Below are 19,463 nucleotides of genomic sequence, written 5' to 3'. Positions count from 1 at the left end.
ATCAACAAATGACCTTGTGAAGATGCTGGAGGAAACAAGTACAAAAGTATCTATATCCACAGTAAAACAAGACCTATATCGACATAACCTGAAAGGCCGCTCAGCAAGGAAGAAGCCACTGCTCCAAAATCGCCATAAAAAAGCCAGACTACAGTTTGCAACTGCACACGAGGACAAAAATCGTACTTTTTGGATAAATTTCCTCTGGTCTGATGAAACAAAAATAGAACTGTTTGGCCTTAATGAACATTGTTATGTTTGGAGGAAAAAGGGGACGCTTGCAAGCCGAAGAACACCATCCCAACAGTGAAGCACTGGGGTGGCAGCATCATGTTGTGGGGTGCTTTGCTGCAGGAGGGACTGGTGCATTTCACAAAATAGAAGGCATCATGAGGCAGGAAAATTATGTGGATATATTGAAGCAACATCTCAAGACATCAGCCAGGAAGTTAAAGCTTGATCGCAAATGGGTCTTTGAAATGGACAATGACCTGAACCATACTTCCAAAGTTGTGGCAAAATGGCTTAAGGACAACAAAGTCAAGGTGGAAGGCCACCTGAAACGTTTGAACCAAGTTAAACAATTGAAAGACAATGCTATCCAATTCTAATTGAGTGTATATAAACTTCTGACCCACTGGGAATGTGATGAATGAAATAAAAGCTGAAATAAATCATTCTCTCTACTATTATTCTGACTTTTCACATTCTTAAAATAAAGTGGTGATCCTAACTGACCTAAGACAGGTAATTTTTACTAGGATTAAATGTCAGGAATTGTGAAAAACTGAGTTTAAATGTATTTGGCTAAGGTGTATGTAAACTTCCGACTTCAACTGTATTCATAAAAATTATGAAAATAAAAATTATTATGCTGATGCATGATTTTGCCAGTATCGGAAAATCTGCTGTCTCGTCCATTCTCTGTGTGATAGTGGAGATCGCTATTCAAAGTTTAAATAAATTGTAGAGGTCGGCGAGTCAGAAAAGGTTTGTACAAACCTAACCTAATGTAGCAGGCATAAAAGAAACGCCTGAAACTAGATCAAACTGGTCTTAATAAGAAGAAGAAAAAACTGTCAGTGGATGTTCTCTTCTGCACTGTTCAAGCAATCCAGTAAATGTGGAGGAAGAGTTAAGATGGAGTGTCGCCTTGTTAATGTCGAGAAGTATAAGTCACGTCACAAACTCTCTTTCCATTTCCCCTGAAAACCTGAACATCTGATTGTTGGGGAGTCGGCAGAGGCTATTGCAAACCAAATGTTAGGCTAGAATCAAGGGGAAATCATTTCTACATGCTTTTTTTTTTACAGTGGAGATCAAGTTTATGGATTGCCTGGCTGAGCTGATGGGACAGTGGATACGCAGTGATTTCTCAGATAGAACAGAAAACAAGTAGTCCATTTTTTTTCATAGACCTACCAGTTGTAAAAAAGCTTTTTAGCTTAGAACACGTCTCAACCAATCACAATGCTTGTTTTGACAAACCCGTTGTAGAAAGTAGGGTTTATGTTTACAATTTGTTCAGACATTTAGGTGAAACATTAGCATTTCCTATCTGGCAATATTGATCATTCCACATCCTGTTATAGGCTAGTGTGACTGGTGGCTAAATTGGTGTGGCTTAAAAGTCCATTTTTGGAACCAAAAAAAAAACCGGTCAAACAAAATTTTCAAACAGAAATGGGGTGTGACTTTGGTGGTTGGTCAATGTGTCATTCTTGTCATGCACTGCGACCGACGTCACTAGTTCGTTAGCTAAGCTAGACACTTTAGCTATCCAGTAACTCTTCCAGTATGTGTTGATGTCATTTCACAAGATACATTTTTTGGAAGCTGAGATCGATAAGAAATGGCACTTCTGTAGCCAAGTATCTTATTCACCCATTTCTGGTGGTTTTAAGCATTACAATTAGTAAAATAATAAATTACCTGGTATGATGGTACACTGATTAGTTAAACAGTTTAGTTTTTGTCCAAAGTCATTTTTTTAATTCAATTTAATAACGTAATTGAGTGTTAGATGGTTCTGCTAAGACCTGGATTAAATTGGTTAAACTTGATTATTAGTGGCACAAAGGTGTTTACCCAGAGCATCACACGGGTCAGACGGATTTGCTTTATAAAAATTGGACTTACCAATAAAAACGTCCAAAAATGTCCGTCATTAATGGTAGAAGAAAGTGTTGGAGCACTCCAAAAAAGATTTAAGGTCTGTCCCAAATCAAATGAAATGTTATTGGTCACATACACATGGTTAGCAGATGTTAATTTGAGTGTAGCGAAATGCTTGTGCTTCCAGTTCTGTCAGTGCAGTAATATCTAACAAGCAATCTAACAATTTCACAACAACTACCTTATACACACAAGTTTAAAGGAATGAATAAGAATATGTACATATAAATATATGGATGAGCGATGGCTGAACGGCATAGGCGAGATGCAGTAGATGGTATAGAGTACAGTATATACATATGAGATGAGTAATGTAGGGTATGTAGACATTATATAAAGTGGCATTGTTTAAAGTGACGAGAGATACATTTATTACATCCAATTGTTAATTATTAAAGTGGCTAGAGATTTGAGTCAGTATGTTGGCAGCAGCCACTCAATGTTAGTGATGGCAGTTTAACAGTCTGATGGCCTTGGAGATAGAAGCTGTTTTTCAGTCTCTCGGTCCCAGCTTTGATGCACCTGTACTGACCTCGCCTTCTGGATGATAGCGGGGTGAACAGGCAGTGGCTCGGGTGGTTGTTGTCCTTGATGATCTTTTTGACCTTCCTGTGACATCGGGTGGTGTAGGTGTCCTGGAGGGCAGGTAGTTTGACCCCGGTGTTGAGTTGTGTAGACCTCACTACCCTCTGGAGAGCCTTATGGTTGTGGGCGGAGCAGTTGCCGTAACAGGCGGTGATACAGCCCGACAGGATGCTCTCGGTTGTGCATCTGTAAAAGTGTGTGAGTGTTTTTGGTGACAAGCCAAATTTATTAAGCCTCCTGAGGTTGAAGAGGCACTGTTGCGCCTTCTTCACCACGCTGTCTGTGTGGGTGGACCATTTCAGTTGGTCAGTGATGTGTATGCCGAGGAACTTAAAACTTTCCACCTTCTCCACTACTGTCCCGTTGATGTGGATAGGGGGGTGCTCCTTCTGCTGTTTCCTGAAGTCCATGATCATCTACTTTGTTTTGTTGACGTTGAGTGTGAGGTTATTTTCCTGACACCACACTCCGAGGGACCTCACTTCCTCCCTGTAGGCCGTCGCGTCGTCTCTAGTTTAGTCTGAAAACTTGATGATTGAGTTGGAGGCGTGCATGGCCACACAGTCATGGGTGAACAGGGAGTAAAGGAGAGGGCCGAGAACACACCCTTGTGGGGCCCTAGTGTTGAGGATCAGTGGGGTGGAGATGTTGTTTTCTACCCTCACCACCTGGGGGCGGCCCATCAGAAAGTCCAGGACCCAGTTGCACAAGGCGGGGCCGAGACCCAGGGTCTCGATCTTAATGACGAGTTTGGAGGGTACTATGGTGTGGTACTATGGTAACAGCATTCTTACATAGGTATTCCTCTTGTCTAGATGGGTTAGGGCAGTGTGCAGTGTGATTGCGATTGCGTCGTCTGTGAAACTATTGGGGCGGTAAGCAAATTGGAGTGGGTTTAGGGTGTCAGGTAGGTTGGAGGTGAAATTATCGTTGACTAGTCTCTCAAAACACTTCATGATGACGGAAGTGAATGCTATGGAGCGATAGTCATTTAGCTAAGTTACCTTAGCTTTCTTGGGAACAGGAACAATGGTGGCCCTCTTGAAGCATGTGGGAACAGCAGACTGGGATAAGGTTTGATTGAATATGTCCGTAAACACACCAGCCAGCTGGTCTGCGCATGCTCTTAGGACGTGGCTAGGGATGCCGTCTGGGCCGGCAGCCTTGCGAGGTTTAACACGTTTAAATGTTTTACTCACGTTGGCTGCAGTGATGGAGAGCCCGCAGGTTTTGGTAGCGGGCCGTGTCAGTGGCACTGTATTGTCCTCAAAGCGAGCAAATAAGTTGTTTAGTTTATCTGGGAGGAAGACTTATGTGTCCGCAACGGAGCTGGTTTTCTTTTTGTCATCCGTGATTGACTGTAGACCCTGCCACATACGTCTCGTGTCTGAGCCGTTGAATTGCGACTCTACTTTATCTCCAGCTTGACGCTAAGCTTGTTTGATTGCCTTGCAGAGGGAATAGCTACACTGTTTGTATTCGGTCATGTTTCCGGTCGCCTCACCCTGATTAAAAGCAGTGGTTTGCACTTTAAGTTTTGCGCGAATACTGCCATCAATCCACGGTTTCTGGTTGGAGAAATTTTTAATAGTCACCGTGGGTACAACATCACAGATGCACTTGCTAATAAACTCGCTCACCGAATCAGCATATACATCAATGTTGTGGTCTGATGTTATCCAGAACATATCCCAGTCCACGTGATCGAAGCAATCTTGAAGTGTGGAATCAGATTGGTCGGACCAGCATTGAACAGAACTGAGCATGGGCGTTTCCTGTTCTAGTTTCTGTCTATAGGCTGGGAGCAACAAAATGGAGTCGTGGTCAGATTTGCTGAAGGAGGGCGAGGGAGGGCTTTGTATGCATCTCGGAAGTTAGAGTAGAAATGATCAAGAGGAGCACTGATCCAGTCCTATGGCCCTGGTCAAAGGTAGTGCACTAAGGAATAGGGTGCCATTTGACACGTAGGCTACTAAATCTTAGAGCACTAGAAAACGTCTTTATTCCATGAGACGGATTCGTGTTATATTAAACACTATCAGGATCACAGCAAACCCATGGATGCGTCCCAATGCCACCATATTCCGTATTATAGTGCACTACTTTTGACCAGAGCGCGAACACGCACACACACACGCAAACACACACTGAGCTAAGAACTGGAGAAGCTGTGGCAGCCTAGGACAAGATGGAGCAGTGGGGGTTGTTTTCTCTGGTCCCTGTCATGTGAGGAGAAGGAGGATCAGTATCAGCGTCACTCGCTGGCTATGTGTGTGAGTTTGTGTGACAGATGGATTGGACGCGGTGGCCCTATAATCCTCCCAGCAAGTGTCTGGCCTTCCTCTGACCCTGCGTGGGATTGCCTCCACGGAGAAAACTCAATCTCCCAACAGCACCCTGGGGCCACCTGACTCCACTCCTACCCTTTACTCTACACTGACAACCCAGGGAATGAGTAGCCTGAGCCTGCCTGGATGCTGAAGCATTTACGCCTGCTGCATGTGAAAGATGGTGTTCATTTACAGACCCTCTCCATGTCTCACTTGAGACCACTACACGTTTTCCTCTCACCTCGTCTTCATGTTTGGTGCAGCCAAGGATGTGTTGGGTTCCAGAGAATGAGATGCACTGCTAGTGTTTTTCGCTCAGTATTAGACATTGGACTAACCTAGTCTGTCATCTGTTTACCTCCGAGGATAGTAGAGTTTATTTTGATGTCAGAGGAAGAGCGTGTGTTTTCATACCCTGTTGTTTTTCTTCCTCTCTTCTTTTCTCTCTCTCCTTCCCTCTCTCTCCTTCTCTTCGACTTCCAGCTGGGTCCCTGGCGGCCCCGCGCATCCTAGGCCTGGCCGGACGGACCTGTTTTTGAAAAGGGGAAAAAATAACAACCTTTCTTCATCCCCTATCCCTCTCTATCCTCCATATCCCCCCTCTTTACCCCTCAAGCTGTTTTCTCTTCAAATAACTGATCAGACTTCAGGTTTCACACTGAGTAAGGCTAAACAGATACATTGTGTCTCCTCACATGCGATGTAAGCCTTCCTTTGTTTGGTAAGGTGCTGACGTTTCTCTTGTCCAGAGTTACTTCCAGCTGTGATGTAGTAGTAAGTGTAGAGGGGATTCTGGCTGTAGTTGGATATTGAGCCACTAGATGGCGACAGCACCATTTCAGGGGGCTGTCTGTGTCTGTTACACATGGGACAAGTAGAGAAGTAGAAGGCATGCCCTTTCCTTACAATCAGGCTCATTCCTTGCTCTTTTCTTTCCCACATGGCAAAGTTGCTTTGCCTCCCCCCTCTACACTCAAACCTGATTCTCTGTGATTTGTACAGAGGCGAACCAAGGCATGGCTGAATTTAGCATCTTGATTTGGACTATGTCTTGAAGTTCAGTGGTTACAGGCCTTTCGGGCACTGTAAAAGTCTCAGGAGCTCACGGTGCTGCAGCACTCTTCCTGGCCTTTCCAGGGCCCTGGACGGAAAGATGGATCCCACTTAATTTGGGAATATTGCTGTAATTCCTTCTAGGGATGCCGTTCCCGAAAGACGCTACAACCGATTTTCCTGCAGACCTGCACTGCAGGCAGATCAATCTCCCTACCAGGTCCCGCTCTGTCTGTCATTCCAATCATATTGTTATGATTAAACCTTACCCCTGTCCCTTAACCTTCTCTGTGACTGAAATACAGAGCGGATTTAGCACGGGACAATTCTTTTGACATGAGCTCAGTGACTGCTGCTGCTTTTGTCCTCTGTGTTCAAAGTAGCAGAGCTGTTGGAGAGATCCTGTAGGATCCTGTGGTCCAGGCCTGAGGCGCCTGCTGTCGCTGAGCTGCCCCGGTGTGTTCCAAATGGTACCCTATTCCCTTTGTAGTGCACTACTTAAGTAGTGCACTACAAAGGGAATAGGGTACCATTTTAGGACACAGACCTGGTCTCTGCTGGTCTCTTTTCTGCTTTTTATGGGATGTATGTACGCTTATTGTGTGGAACACCACTGAACTTTGATTGCACTGGACAGTTTGGTCTATACATGCACTCTCACTCTCTGTGGCTCACTCACTCTCCAGTCTCCACAAACCAAGCCCTGTGCAGAAAGACAGCTGTGCTACAAATCTAGCAGGCGTAACAAAGGAGTTGCAAAGTTTGAATCGTCCCTCGTCCTACACTTTCCCTCAGAACGGAAAAGTGATACCTTCTTTACTGTTGATCTGTGAATTTACCACGTTTTACCTCCGGATTTTCTGTTTTACAGTTCAAACCGCTAGAACTAAACGTCTATGTTTTAAATGACCGGGCCCGGCGGGCTTGCCTGCGGTCTTTCCTGGCCCATTTGTTGCAGTGATATTTTCCACAGCAGGTTTTTGCCTCACCTGGAGCAATGGTCGTACCCGAGGTGCGTTCACAACCCGGCATGTCTGACATCATTGAACTGGCATTGCTGCAGATTTACACCTAGACTTGTGTGTGTGCTTATACACATTCAGGGTGGCTAAGCCTTCCGTCCGTGATCTACACCACAGCCAAGAAGCACTCGCTCCTGTACAGGATACAGATTGCTCCACTGGGGGTTGTGTGTTAGTGTGTGGCTCCTGTATGTGCTGGGAAACACTCTAGTTCTGCATGTTTTTTTTCAATCGAAAACAACTCTGCAGCTTCCCCAAACACATTGAGAATACAGCTAAAGCCCCAAGCTACATAGGAACAGCACACAGCGGAGCCAGGTGCCTGAGACCTGAGGCGGAATAGTTAGTGCACGCTCCAACACCCTTTGACCCAGTGTGTGTGCTGCTCCATCGGGCTCCGTTCAGGGGTCCAAAGGAGGTAGCGTGTGTGTGTTGGACCTGCTGAATAGGGTTCCTGATGGAGTTATTTTGGCTTGAGAGAGAGAGCAGAGCATGGTGGAGCTGCCTGGAAGCTCTTTTGAATGTTAGCGGTGCTAGCCAGCTAGAACACCCTGACGCAAAGCGCCTCAGGCACAGGGCCAAAAGCTGTCAGAACTCAGCTGCCACCATAGGAGGCATGGAGCTGGGAGGAGGTAGAGAGAGGTAGAGAGGATCAGAGAGGTGGCTGTGGCTCATGTTATTTTTTATTATTTATCCTTTCTGCCTTTAAGCCATCCTGTGTTGGGCTACCTGTGTTGTATCATAGGGAGGGGTGGGGGGGGGGGTCAAACAGAGAGTGGAGTAGATCGGTAGTGACTGCAGCTTGGCAGTTGGCACATGACTTTGAAGGGGGCAAGTCTAGCGTGGGTCATTGAGCCCCATGTTGTTAGGTAGGAGCCTTAGGGGTAAATGTTATTGGCTGGCCACTGTTATCTACGTTTTCAGCCCGGCTTTGATGGCTGCCTGGGCTAAGGGGAAGCATTCAGTAGCCTAGACCGGAGTGGCATGGTTAGCGAGGGAAGGAGATAGGAGGAGAAGGAGAGGAGTTGATGGAGAGAGAGAGGGACATAGACATGGTAGGTAGGGGCCCTTAGGGTCTAGTGAAGTGGCCAGGGGGAGAAATGGAGCATACAGGGGAGTGTGTGTGTGGCGGAGCTGTAAAGCGTTTAATAACAAGGTGTGGGCGTGAGTCAAGGCCAGCCAGGGCTGGAGGATGTCGAGGAGGGGTGGAGGGTCGAGGAGGGGTGTATGAGAAACTGGGAGGGCGAGGGGCTGGGGCCTCCCAGTGAACCCCGCCACAACCCCAGCCCTTGTGTATGGGTGTGTGTGTGTGTGTGTGTGTGTGTGTGTGTGTGTGTGTGTGTGTGTGTGTGTGTGTGTGTGTGTGTGTGTGTGTGTGTGTGTGTGTGTGTGTGTGTGTGTGTGTGTGTGTCTAATGCCAGCTTGCAGCTGCGCTACAGGGTTGGATCGAGTACAGAGGTCAATAAGTCATGTGCTCTGAGGCCTGCTCCCTGACTGACCCCGTCAGACCCAGCGCTCTGAGTCATTGACTGCAGCTAGCACACTGACACATTCCCACCTGCACAGCTATCTCTCATGATCTATGTCATGTTACATAGGCCTTTATACTGTCCAAAAAAGAGAGAGAGACTGTGTGTGTGTGTGTGTGTGTGTGTGTGTGTGTGTGTGTGTGTGTGTGTGTGTGTGTGTGTGTGTGTGTGTGTGTGTGTGTGTGTGTGTGTGTGTGTGTGTGTGTGTGTGTGTGTGTGTGTGTGTGTGTGTGTGTGTGGAGGTGTGTGTTTCCTCCTCTGGCGTCCTGACTCCTGACATCCCTGGAATCCTCCACTTCCTCGATGGAGAATCCTGAAACAGGGACACACACATCTTTCAGGGATATAGGGAATATCAGGGAATCTTCTTCCAATTAGCCTAGCAGCACATGAGCTGTTTTTCCTCCGCTGTGTTTTATAGGCCGGAGCTGGGGGGGTGGGGTAGTGGGTGGATTGGTGTACCTTTGCTGCGTCTGATGGGGAGATTAACTGGCAAATGATTTTCTCTTAACGTTTTTATATGTTTGACATTTTTCCCCTTGTTCTTGCTGTTTTCCCCCTGTATGTGGATGGATTGATTCACAGTTGACTGGTTGTATTTACGAAGCGACGTGTTACCACGCTCGTTAGATTTTTCACAGGTCTGCTCTGTGGTGTTCTCTCCCTCCCCTCCCTCTCACCCGTGAGCCGTATTGTGTTTCCTATGTTTCCCCTGACCGTTGAAAGGGGGAGTAACGAAGGTCTGGAATAGGGCGTGTGTGTATATGTGTGTTCACAGTTGACCCTTCATGTTTATGGCCCAACACATTTTTGCTTTCCTCTGCTGAACAACCTCCTTCATTGATATGTACATCCACTTTCTTCCAGGTCCAACAACCTACTATCCCACACACACACACACACACACACACACACACACACACACACACACACACACACACACACACACACACACACACACACACACACACACACACACACACACACACACACACACACACACACACACACACACGCATGTGATGGTGGATGCGGTGAGGTGACGAGCAGTGCCTACATTTCTGCTCTCTCCTCTCTCTTCCAGGGAACACCGGATGCCCATGGCATGATGCCTGGAAAGAGACAGCTTCGACTGGAGTGAGGAGTTAGACAGAGGAGAGGACAGGAGTGGAGAGGAGTGACCAGAACGCTACACTCTACCCTACCCCTAGGTAGCTGCTGCAGTGTGGCTGTGCATTGCGGTGCCACTCTCAAACCCCACTGTGATATTCCTCAGCCTGGCAGGAACCATGCCGGCCCTGGCCACCGGATCTGGAAATGACTCAGGTACTGATCTGATGGGATGAACTCTGTTCCCTATTCACTATTCACTCTCTCCTACTCACTATATCCACCGAACCCTATCCCTTTCATCCACTGCGCTGAACTCTGTGCCCTTTAGGCTGTACACACTCAACCCGGCTCCTTATTCCCATGTGTTGAATTCGGTCTCTCCTGTAGGTATGACAAAGAAGCCTTGTAGTACCCACTATATCCCCTGAACCTTTTGTTCTTCATCCACGGCTCTGAACTCAGTTACAACTACTACACTGAACCTTGTATCCTCTGAATACCATCCTCAACCCCCATTTAAATGAAGTCTGTCACCCACAGGCTATATACTGAAATGTAGTGTCTCCTCATATCTACTGCACTGATCTCTATCCCCTAGGCATTACAACAAACCCTATCCCCTACAGTACATTTACAACACTGAACCCTATCCCTAATGCATTACAATGGCACAGTGACGTGATTCACTACTCTTCTGATGCTCTCCTTCAGGCCCCACAGGTCTCATAAGGTCTCACAGGTGTTCACAGCAGACTAATGTCAAGCACACGCACACACACACACACACACACACACACACACACACACACACACACACACACACACACACACACACACACACACACACACACACACACACACACACACACACACACACACACACACACACACACACACACACACACACACACACACTCTCTCACTTCCACGACATGTCTGTCTCTGAGTGATAATGTCTAACACATACGTCCTCCCGCCATGTGTCAGTGACTCTGTCTGCCTCGTTGTGGTGATGTCAGAGATGGGAACATGTCAGGTCTGTCAACACGCAGACAGATGATGTCAGGGGTCAGAGGTTAGGGGTCAATCCTTGCTCCAATTGGAGCCTGTCTCCTTGTCTATGAATGTGCATGCGTGAGTGTGTGAGTGTTTGTGTGCAGACGCATCCACCTCTTCAAATCAAACGTTATTGGTCACATACACATGTTTAGCAGATGTTATTGCAGGTGTACCTCTTCCCTCTCTCAACTCTCTCTCAACCTCAACCCAACAAAGAGGAGGGGGGGGGGGGAGAGATGGGGGACGAATGAACGACAGACGCAGGAAAAAAAACACAAAATTGATGGATAAAGAGTGTGTTTGTCTCGGTTGTCCAGACATTGACAGAGTTTACGTACCCATTGTGGAAATTCGTATAGACAAAGTGAAAAGCCAGACCATCAATTACTATTATAGTCATTTTAGGCAATTACTGGCAAAGACCCTGTTTCCAAATAAAACATGTACGGGCTCTCCCCTCCGTCCCATCTCTCCATCCATCCTCATCAATCGTCCAGTTAGAGTGTTACGGGTGAAATGCCTACAACCACGTGCCATAGAGCTGTGTGGTGTGAAGCAAGGAGAACGTTGTGACTGAGGTTAGGATTGCTGCTCTCGTGACATATTCCTCATCCTGTGAGAACTTGTGTCTGGTAACACTAATGGCACAACAACAGGGTTGTTAGAGTGGTCTCAGCTCAGTAAGGAAGGTGAGAGACTGAGGTTTATCTGGTGTAGTGACAGATTCCACGCCCTGACCACCTGCAATGTTACAGGAAGGAGCATTGTAGAGTGGACTGTGTGAGTGGTTTCAGCCCAGTGAGGAAGGTGATAGACAGAGGTTAATAATCAGGTGTAATTGTCATCTTAGCAGCGAGTTAGGCGACATGGAGAATTAGGAGGTGCCGCTGTGTAGGTGAGGGGGCGCGAGGGGGACAAATACAGGTGTAGTTATGCATTGGTATTTGGAATGCAATTTTTCACGACGTTCTGGTAATATCGTTTACATGTATACTACATGACCAAAGGTATGTAGACACCTGATCGTCTAACATCTCATTCCAAAGTCATGGGCATTAATATGGAGTTGGTCCCCCTTTTGCTGCTATAACAGCCTCCACTCTACTGGGAATTCTTCCACTACATGTTGGAACATTGCTGCAGGGACTTGCTTCCATTCAGCCACAAGAGCATTAGTGAGGTCAGGCACTGATGTTGGGCGATTAAGCCTGGCTCGCAGTAGCTGTTCCAATTTATCTCAAAGGTGTTTGATGGGGTTGAGGTCAGGGCTCTTTGCAGGCCAGTCAAGTTCTTCCACACCGATTTCAACAAACCATTTCTATATGGACCCCACTTTGTGCATGGTGGCATTGTCATGCTGAAACAGGAAAGGCCTTCCCCAAACTCTTTCCAAAAAGTTGGAAGCACTGTCACGGCTGATTTCCTCCTCTTCGTCTGAAGGGATCGGACCAAAATGCAGCGTGGTAAGTGTCCATAGTAGATTTGAATGACAAACTGAAACAGTACAAAACAATAAACGAAACGTGAAAAACCGAAACAAGTACCGTGTGGTGAAACAGACACAGGAACAATCACCCACAAAGTATCCACAGAATATGGCTGCCTAAATATGGTTCCCAATCAGAGACAACGATAGACAGCTGCCTCTAATTGAGAACCAATCTAGGCAACCATAGACATACAATATACCTAGAAAGGAGACAGCCCCATAAACATACAAAACCCCTAGACAAGACGAAAAACACATACATCACCTATGTCACACCCTGACCTAACCAAAATAACAAGGAAAACAAAGAATACTAAGGTCAGGGTGTGACAAGCACAGAATCATCTAGAATGTCATTGTATGTTGTAGTGTTAAGATTTCCCTTTACTGGCACTAAGGGGCCTAGCCCAAACCGTGAAATATAGCCCCAGAACATTATTCCTCCTCCACCAAACTTTACAGTTGGCGCTATGCCAAACCCAGATTCGTCCGTCAGACTGCCAGATGGTGAAGCGTGATTCATCACTTCAGAGAACACGTTTCCACTGCTCCAGAGTTCAATGGCGGTGAGCTGACTCTTGGCATTGCGCATAGGCTTGTGCGCGGCTGCTCGTCCATGGAAACCCATTTCATGAAGCTCTTGACGAACAGTTATTGTGCTGACATTGCTTCCAGAGGCAGTTTGGAACTCGGTAGTGAGTGTTGCAACCATACACGCTTCAGCACTCGGCAGTCCCGTTCTGTGAACTTGTGTGGCCTAACACTTTGCGGCTGAGCCGTTGTTTCCGCTAGATGTTTCCACTTCACAATAACAGCACTTACAGTTGCCCGGGCAGCTCTAGCAGGGCAGAAATTTGACTAACTGACTTTCTGGAAAGGTGGCATCCTATGACAGTACCACGTTAGTCACTGAGCTCTTCAGTAAGGCCATTCTACTGCCAATGTTTGTCTATGGAGATTACATGGCTGTGTGCTAGAATTTATACACCTGTCAGCAAAGGGTGGGGCTGAAATAGCCAAATCCACTCATTTGAAGGGGTGTATACAGTATATAGTGTATATTAAGTATTCTGCTAATTTGTAGACATGAAGTATAATATAGATGGTTACCTTGTAGGACCAGTATTTCCTGTCTTATTTCAAACAGGTAAATCTGTAGTCCTCTCAGTGCTGCTGGTGTTGCTGGTAGGTAGCTCGGTGTTTGGCTGTGTCAGAAAGCCACAAGTAGACAGGCAGGTGACTGACACATTTATCCCTCCCTGCCTATATGAGGGCCCTAACAGCACAGCCGGTCACCAGGGCTTATGGGGGCTCACCAGGAGCAAATGAGATGGCAGCCAGCCTATTCCCTCACTCTGTCTGAAACTCAGATCTCCCCAAAGCCTCTGATGAAATAAAAGAGAAACCACAACTAGAGACTTATTAATGCTAATATTTCCCTCCACTGTGAAAGGACTGAGCTGAGCACAGCACTCTGTCTAGTGTCTCTATGGGGCTGTCTGTGCATATGTGGGACTAAGCTCAGCACTTCATGGTGTGTATATCTATGGGTGTCGTTTAACAATTCTTGTGATATTCGGTGAATAAATATGGGGTGACTAAACGGACGGAACAGAAGGGCTCCCTACTTAGGATCATGCTGTATTCTCTCTCACTCTCACTCTCACTCTCACACTCTCTCTCTCTCTCTCTCTCTCTCTCTCTCTCTCTCTCTCTCTCTCTCTCTCTCTCTCTCTCTCTCTCTCTCTCTCACTCTCTCACTCTCAATCTCTCTCTCTCTCTCTCTCTCTCTCTCTCTCTCTCTCTCTCTCTCTCTCTCTCTCTCACTCTCACTCTCTCTCTCTCTCTCTCTCTCTCTCTCTCTCTCTCTCTCTCTCTCTCTCTCTCACACTCTCAATCTCTCTCTCTCTCTCTCTCTCTCTCTCTCTCTCTCTCTCTCTCTCTCTCTCTCTCTCTCTCTCTCTCTCAGTATCTCTCTCTTTCTGTATCTCTCTCCCTCTTGCTGTCTCTCTCTCTAACTCTATCTCTTACACCGGCTCAGCTCTGCTCGGCCCAAAAAAACAACAGACCTCTCTCGCAAATTAAGATCTAATAAATTAAACTAAATAATGGAAAAATGTACCTGAAAAAAAAATAAAAAACGGGAAAACTGGCCTCTAAAATATGACTGCGATGGGAGCTGAACGTTGGAAACAAACACAGTGTGGTTGGTGGAGCTGGCCCGATACTTGTGTTTTCAAATCTGTGAGGAGAAGGAATGTGCCCCCAGGAGAAAGAGTGGAAGAGAAAGAGACTGATAGCAGGACCGACAGCTAGGACTGATTACAATGACCTGCTCGCCGATGCTTTATTGGCTGCTGTTTTCTGCGCGTGGGACCTGATACACACACACACACACACTCATTAATTGACATTCTCACGGAGCGTCCAAGCGGCAGGAAATTATGTTTTAATTGCGCAGGGCTGATCACAGTGGGATGCCCGAGAGATGTGTCACAGCGCAACACGCAACTTCAACACTTGTCTAACAGCTTCACTGGACAGGGTTTCTGTTACTTCCTCTCTTCCTCTCCAGACGAGCAGTGTTTAATAATCTCTCCCCCTCCTCTTTCTCCCCCTCCTCTTTCTCCACCTGATCCTTCTCTTCCTCCCACTCCTCCTCATCCACCTCCACCTTCTCCTCTTCCTTCTCCTCCACCTCCTCTTCCTCCTTCTCCGCTGGCAGAATTGTAGAGTTTTATTGCAGTCCCAGCTAGGGGAGTTATAGTACACTATTACACCTCCGGTTCAGTGTAACAGATGGAACTAGTAGCATGTCTGTCTGTCTGTCTGTCTGTCTGTCTGTCTGTCTGTCTGTCTGTCTGTCTGTCTGTCTGTCTGTCTGTCTGTCTGTCTGTCTGTCTGTCTGTCTGTCTGTCTGTCTGTCTGTCTGTCTGTCTGTCTGTCTGTCTGTCTGTCTGTCTGTCTGTCTGTCTGTCTGTCTGTCTGTCTGTCTGTCTGTCTGTCAGTCAGTCAGTCTAACTACAAGCTGTCCCTCTTCTAGTATATTTAAAAAAAAATCTTACTGAGATTAAATTAGAGATATTTGTTTACGCTTTGTGTCTGTGGATGTGTAACTGGGAAGAGGGTAATGATGTGATATTCCACTATGTGTCTGCGTGCAGTCAGCTGAGCTGTAGAGTAGAGAGTAATGATCTGAAGGTGCTCGGGGGAGTAAGTGAAGCAGGGAAGTAGCGCGGTGGTCGGTTGGTTGCCAGTTCGCCTTGACTCTTTAACATCCCATTCCTGAATTTCAGCATCTGTCTGATGTACGCTACAGATGCTACTAGCCTGTCTCTGTCTGCTCTCCTGGAGCGTGCATGGAAGTGTTCTGCCTCTTCTGGTGTGTGCTCTGAGGGGGTGTTTGGTCCTGATAGCCCCATTTCCTTCCTCTGTATGTGGGTAGATTGTTGTGGCCTCTCCCCTGTGAAGGAGGAAGGGGTGGGGGTCCAGCCTAACCTCTAGGGGATGGCTGGGTTTACTTCTGAATGGACAAGAGCATTCTTGCTAGCTATACCTTCTTACACTCTATCTACAGTGAGACTAGATGACGGTAGCTTGATGTCTTCTTAGACCCCTAGCAGCCAGACTAGAGGTGGTTAACCTAATGATGTGGTTGCTCTGTGCCGTTTTACACACTTTCTCTAATGTTACAATAACAGTTATATCCCTTTAGTGGGACATTAGTGTTTGATTATACGATCCAACTGAGGCTGTTGACAAACTCATCTTTGATGTCTCATCACAATGCCCTGTTAACTGTCCATCAGAGTCCGGCCCAGCACCAGCATCCATCTACCCTCTGACAGGCTCATCTCAGGACCCTGGGTGCGTCCCAAATGGCACCCCAACATTTCTTTTGACAAGAGCCCTTTTGGGCCCTGGTCAAATGTAGTGCACTATATTGTGAATAGCAGGCCATTTGGGACACATACTCTGAGCTATTGCATGTTTCTTACTGAAATGTGGCTGTCGTCAGACTGTAGTGCCGCTCTTATTGAAGCTTTTCATACGCTATCAGAAAAGGGGAAAAGGGTGGGGAGACAGCCTCTATTTTTACTAATGCACTCAGCTGTAAGGACATTTCATTTGGCAACTTTTTTTCTTTTTTTTTCATTTGGCAACTTTTTTTTTTTTTTAGCATCTTGCTGTAATGTTTAAATGTCAACCACCAGTGCTGGCCATAACTCTGTATAGGCCACCAAAGTACTGCCCCACTTTCTTTACTGATTTATCTGAACTATTGTCTATTGACCTTGAGAACTATGATAAAATCATTGTGTTGGGTGATTTTAATATGTATGTTTACAAAGAGACTACCTCCAAGGCCATTGCATTTATGGATCTTTTGAGCTCTATGGACTTTATCAAACACGTTACTGGGTCCACCCATAACCACGGACATACTCTGGACCTGGTTTTTACCAATGGGCTTTCTATTGACATATCCTCTATTGTTAATGTTACTGTATCTGATCACGACTGTGTATTTTTCCAACGTTGTTGCCCATAGCACAGGGTAATACTGAACACATTATTAAGAAACTCAACCACCTATTCTGCCTTCTCCTGTGATGATGTAGGTGATAACTTTAATAGCAAATTAAAGGCAACCATTGATGCCGTAGCTCCAGTAAAGTTGAAAAAGCACACATCGAAAAAGAGAGCCCCTTTGATGAGTGAGGAAACGAATCAATTAAAGAGAAACTGCAGAGCGGATGTGAAACTGCAGAGCGGAAGTGGAGAAAGTCAAAGTTGCAGGTCCATTATGATATTCAGAGAGAGAAACTTGGCATGTATAACAAGGCAATTATAAATGCCAGATGGGCTCATTTTTCTAACTTGATCACTATTAATCAGAATCATTTGAATGTGCTCTTCTCAACCATCGATGGCCTGATAAATCCTACCCCCACAAACCTATGTGAATTTTCCTCCACATTTGAATGTGATGAGTTGGCAGCATATTTCAGAGATAACCAACATTAGGCTGGGGATTAGTCAAGCACTATCACTAGTCAAGCACTATCACTAGTCAAGCACTATCACTAGTCAAGCACTATCACTAGTCAAGCACGAGGCACTATGGATGTATTTTCCCTGGATGACACAGACATGCTCAGGAAAGTGATGTCACAACTTAATCCTTCTATCTGCCGTCTCGAACATATCCCCACCACCTCCTTCAAAACCCTTTTTAATTGCATATCTGAAGTACAAGCTATTGTTAATCACTCCCTGTTCAGAGGCAATTTCCCCATTGCACTAATAACTGCTAAGGTGAAACCCCTTCTGAAGAAAAGTAATCTAGATTCTTCAGCTCTTAGCAATTTCGGGACAATCTCCAACCTTGCATTCTTCTGCAACATTCTGGAAAGATTGGTGTTCAAACAGCTAAATGATTTTTTTAAAGTGCCAACTATATTTTAGAAAAAATTGAATCTGGTTTTCGTACCCACCACAGTACAGAGACAGGTTTGACTTTGGGTCTGGCACTGTTCAGTTCATATATGTTACCCCTTGGCAGCGTTATCAGAAAGCACAGCATTGATTTTCACTGCTATGTAGATAATACCCAACTTTTCTGTGCCACCAGAGAATCTTAGGTCCACGGATAAATGATTAGATTGTATTAGTGATTCAAATACTTGGATGACTAAATCTAAGACTGAGGTACTTATTGTTGGAGCCAAAGCACAGAGAGAGAATTTAGCCACATATTTTAATTAATGGGCAATAAAGACAAAACACCAGGTAATAAAAAACACGTTTTATTTTAGATTCTGAACAAAATGTTGAATCACACATTAGAAATGTGACCAAAAATAGCTTTTTACCACCTGAGGAACATTGCCAAGTTGCAGCCGTTTCTTTCTAGCTGATACAGAGAGACTCATCCATGCTTTTATTACAAGCAGGCTTTTCCTACTGTAATACTCTCCTGTCTGGTCGACCCAAGAAAGCAATTGGTCTACTGCAAAACATACAGAATGCACGGGTACTGACCAAGCCCAGACGGAGATCACACATTACAACGGTTTTACGGTCTGTGCACTGGCTGCCTGTGAGTTTTAGAATTAATATTAAGATTATTCTATTGGTTTTTAAATCAATCCATGATTGTGCACCCCAATAACTTAAAAAGCATGTCAGACATGCCAGTTATGTACCCACTAGGTCCCTCAAGTCTTCTGGCGCTGGCCTAACTATCCCAAAGCCTTTTCCTTGGAGTGCTTTTTTAGTTGTTCAGTTTGTGTAATTCTTTACTTTTTTTATCTTATGTTTGTTGTGTAGTAAATATTTCAGCTTTGATTTTCATTGTTTTTTTGTTTATTCCTGTAAAGCATATGGCGTTGCATTCCATTTCTGAAATGTGCTGTATGAATAAAGCTTGATTTGACTTGATGCCCGTTTATTAAAGACCATTAAGGTTTACTATGTTATTCTGGGCCATACCAGCACGTTCTATCAATGTTTACTATGTTATTCTGGGCCATACCAGCACGTTCTATCAAGGTTTACTATGTTATTCTGGGCCACACCAGCACGTTCTATCAAGGTTTACTATGTTATTCTGGGCCATACCAGCATGTTCAATCAAGGTTTACTATGTTATTCTGGGCCATACCAGCACGTTCAATCAAGGTTTACTATGTTATTCTGCGCCACACCAGCACGTTCTATCAAGGTTTACTATGTTATTCTGGGCCATACCAGCACGTTCAATCAAGGTTTACTATGTTATTCTGGGCCATACCAGCACGTTCAATCAAGGTTTACTATGTTATTCTGGGCCATACCAGCACGTTCAATCAAGGTTTACTATGTTATTCTGGGCCATACCAGCACGTTCTATCAAGGTTTACTGGTCCGCAGCTGCATTAAAAGATAAGGGGAGTTTGCTATACACATCTGGGATAGGTGGGGGATAACCTCGTCCCCGGGCTGAGAGAGAGAGAGAGCTGGCGGACGAGATTAGGCGGGGGCTAGATACACCAAACATACACATGGAAATCTATTGAAGACACAACTGCTTTATCAGATACTTTATTTTAATGTCGCTAATGAG

General features: G+C 45.6%; 1 protein-coding gene across 2 annotated transcripts in view; it reads left to right on the top strand.

Moving 5' to 3' along the window:
- LOC124016882 (MAGUK p55 subfamily member 7-like) overlaps positions 1–19,463 on the top strand; it is a 276,920-nt gene that overhangs the window by 72,820 nt on the left and 184,637 nt on the right. For both annotated transcript variants that reach the window (XM_046332224.1, XM_046332223.1), the window contains exon 2: positions 9,779–10,020. In XM_046332224.1, the coding sequence (XP_046188180.1) occupies positions 9,984–10,020 (37 nt within the window). In that variant the 5' untranslated portion in view covers positions 9,779–9,983. The remainder of the gene's footprint in view (positions 1–9,778; positions 10,021–19,463) is intronic.

Source organism: Oncorhynchus gorbuscha, unplaced genomic scaffold, assembly GCF_021184085.1.
Source record: "Oncorhynchus gorbuscha isolate QuinsamMale2020 ecotype Even-year unplaced genomic scaffold, OgorEven_v1.0 Un_scaffold_103:::fragment_2:::debris, whole genome shotgun sequence".
NCBI classification, from domain to species: domain Eukaryota; kingdom Metazoa; phylum Chordata; class Actinopteri; order Salmoniformes; family Salmonidae; genus Oncorhynchus; species Oncorhynchus gorbuscha.
The sequence above is the reverse complement of the archived record's forward strand: the minus strand, read 5'-3'. Positions and strand labels throughout refer to the sequence as shown.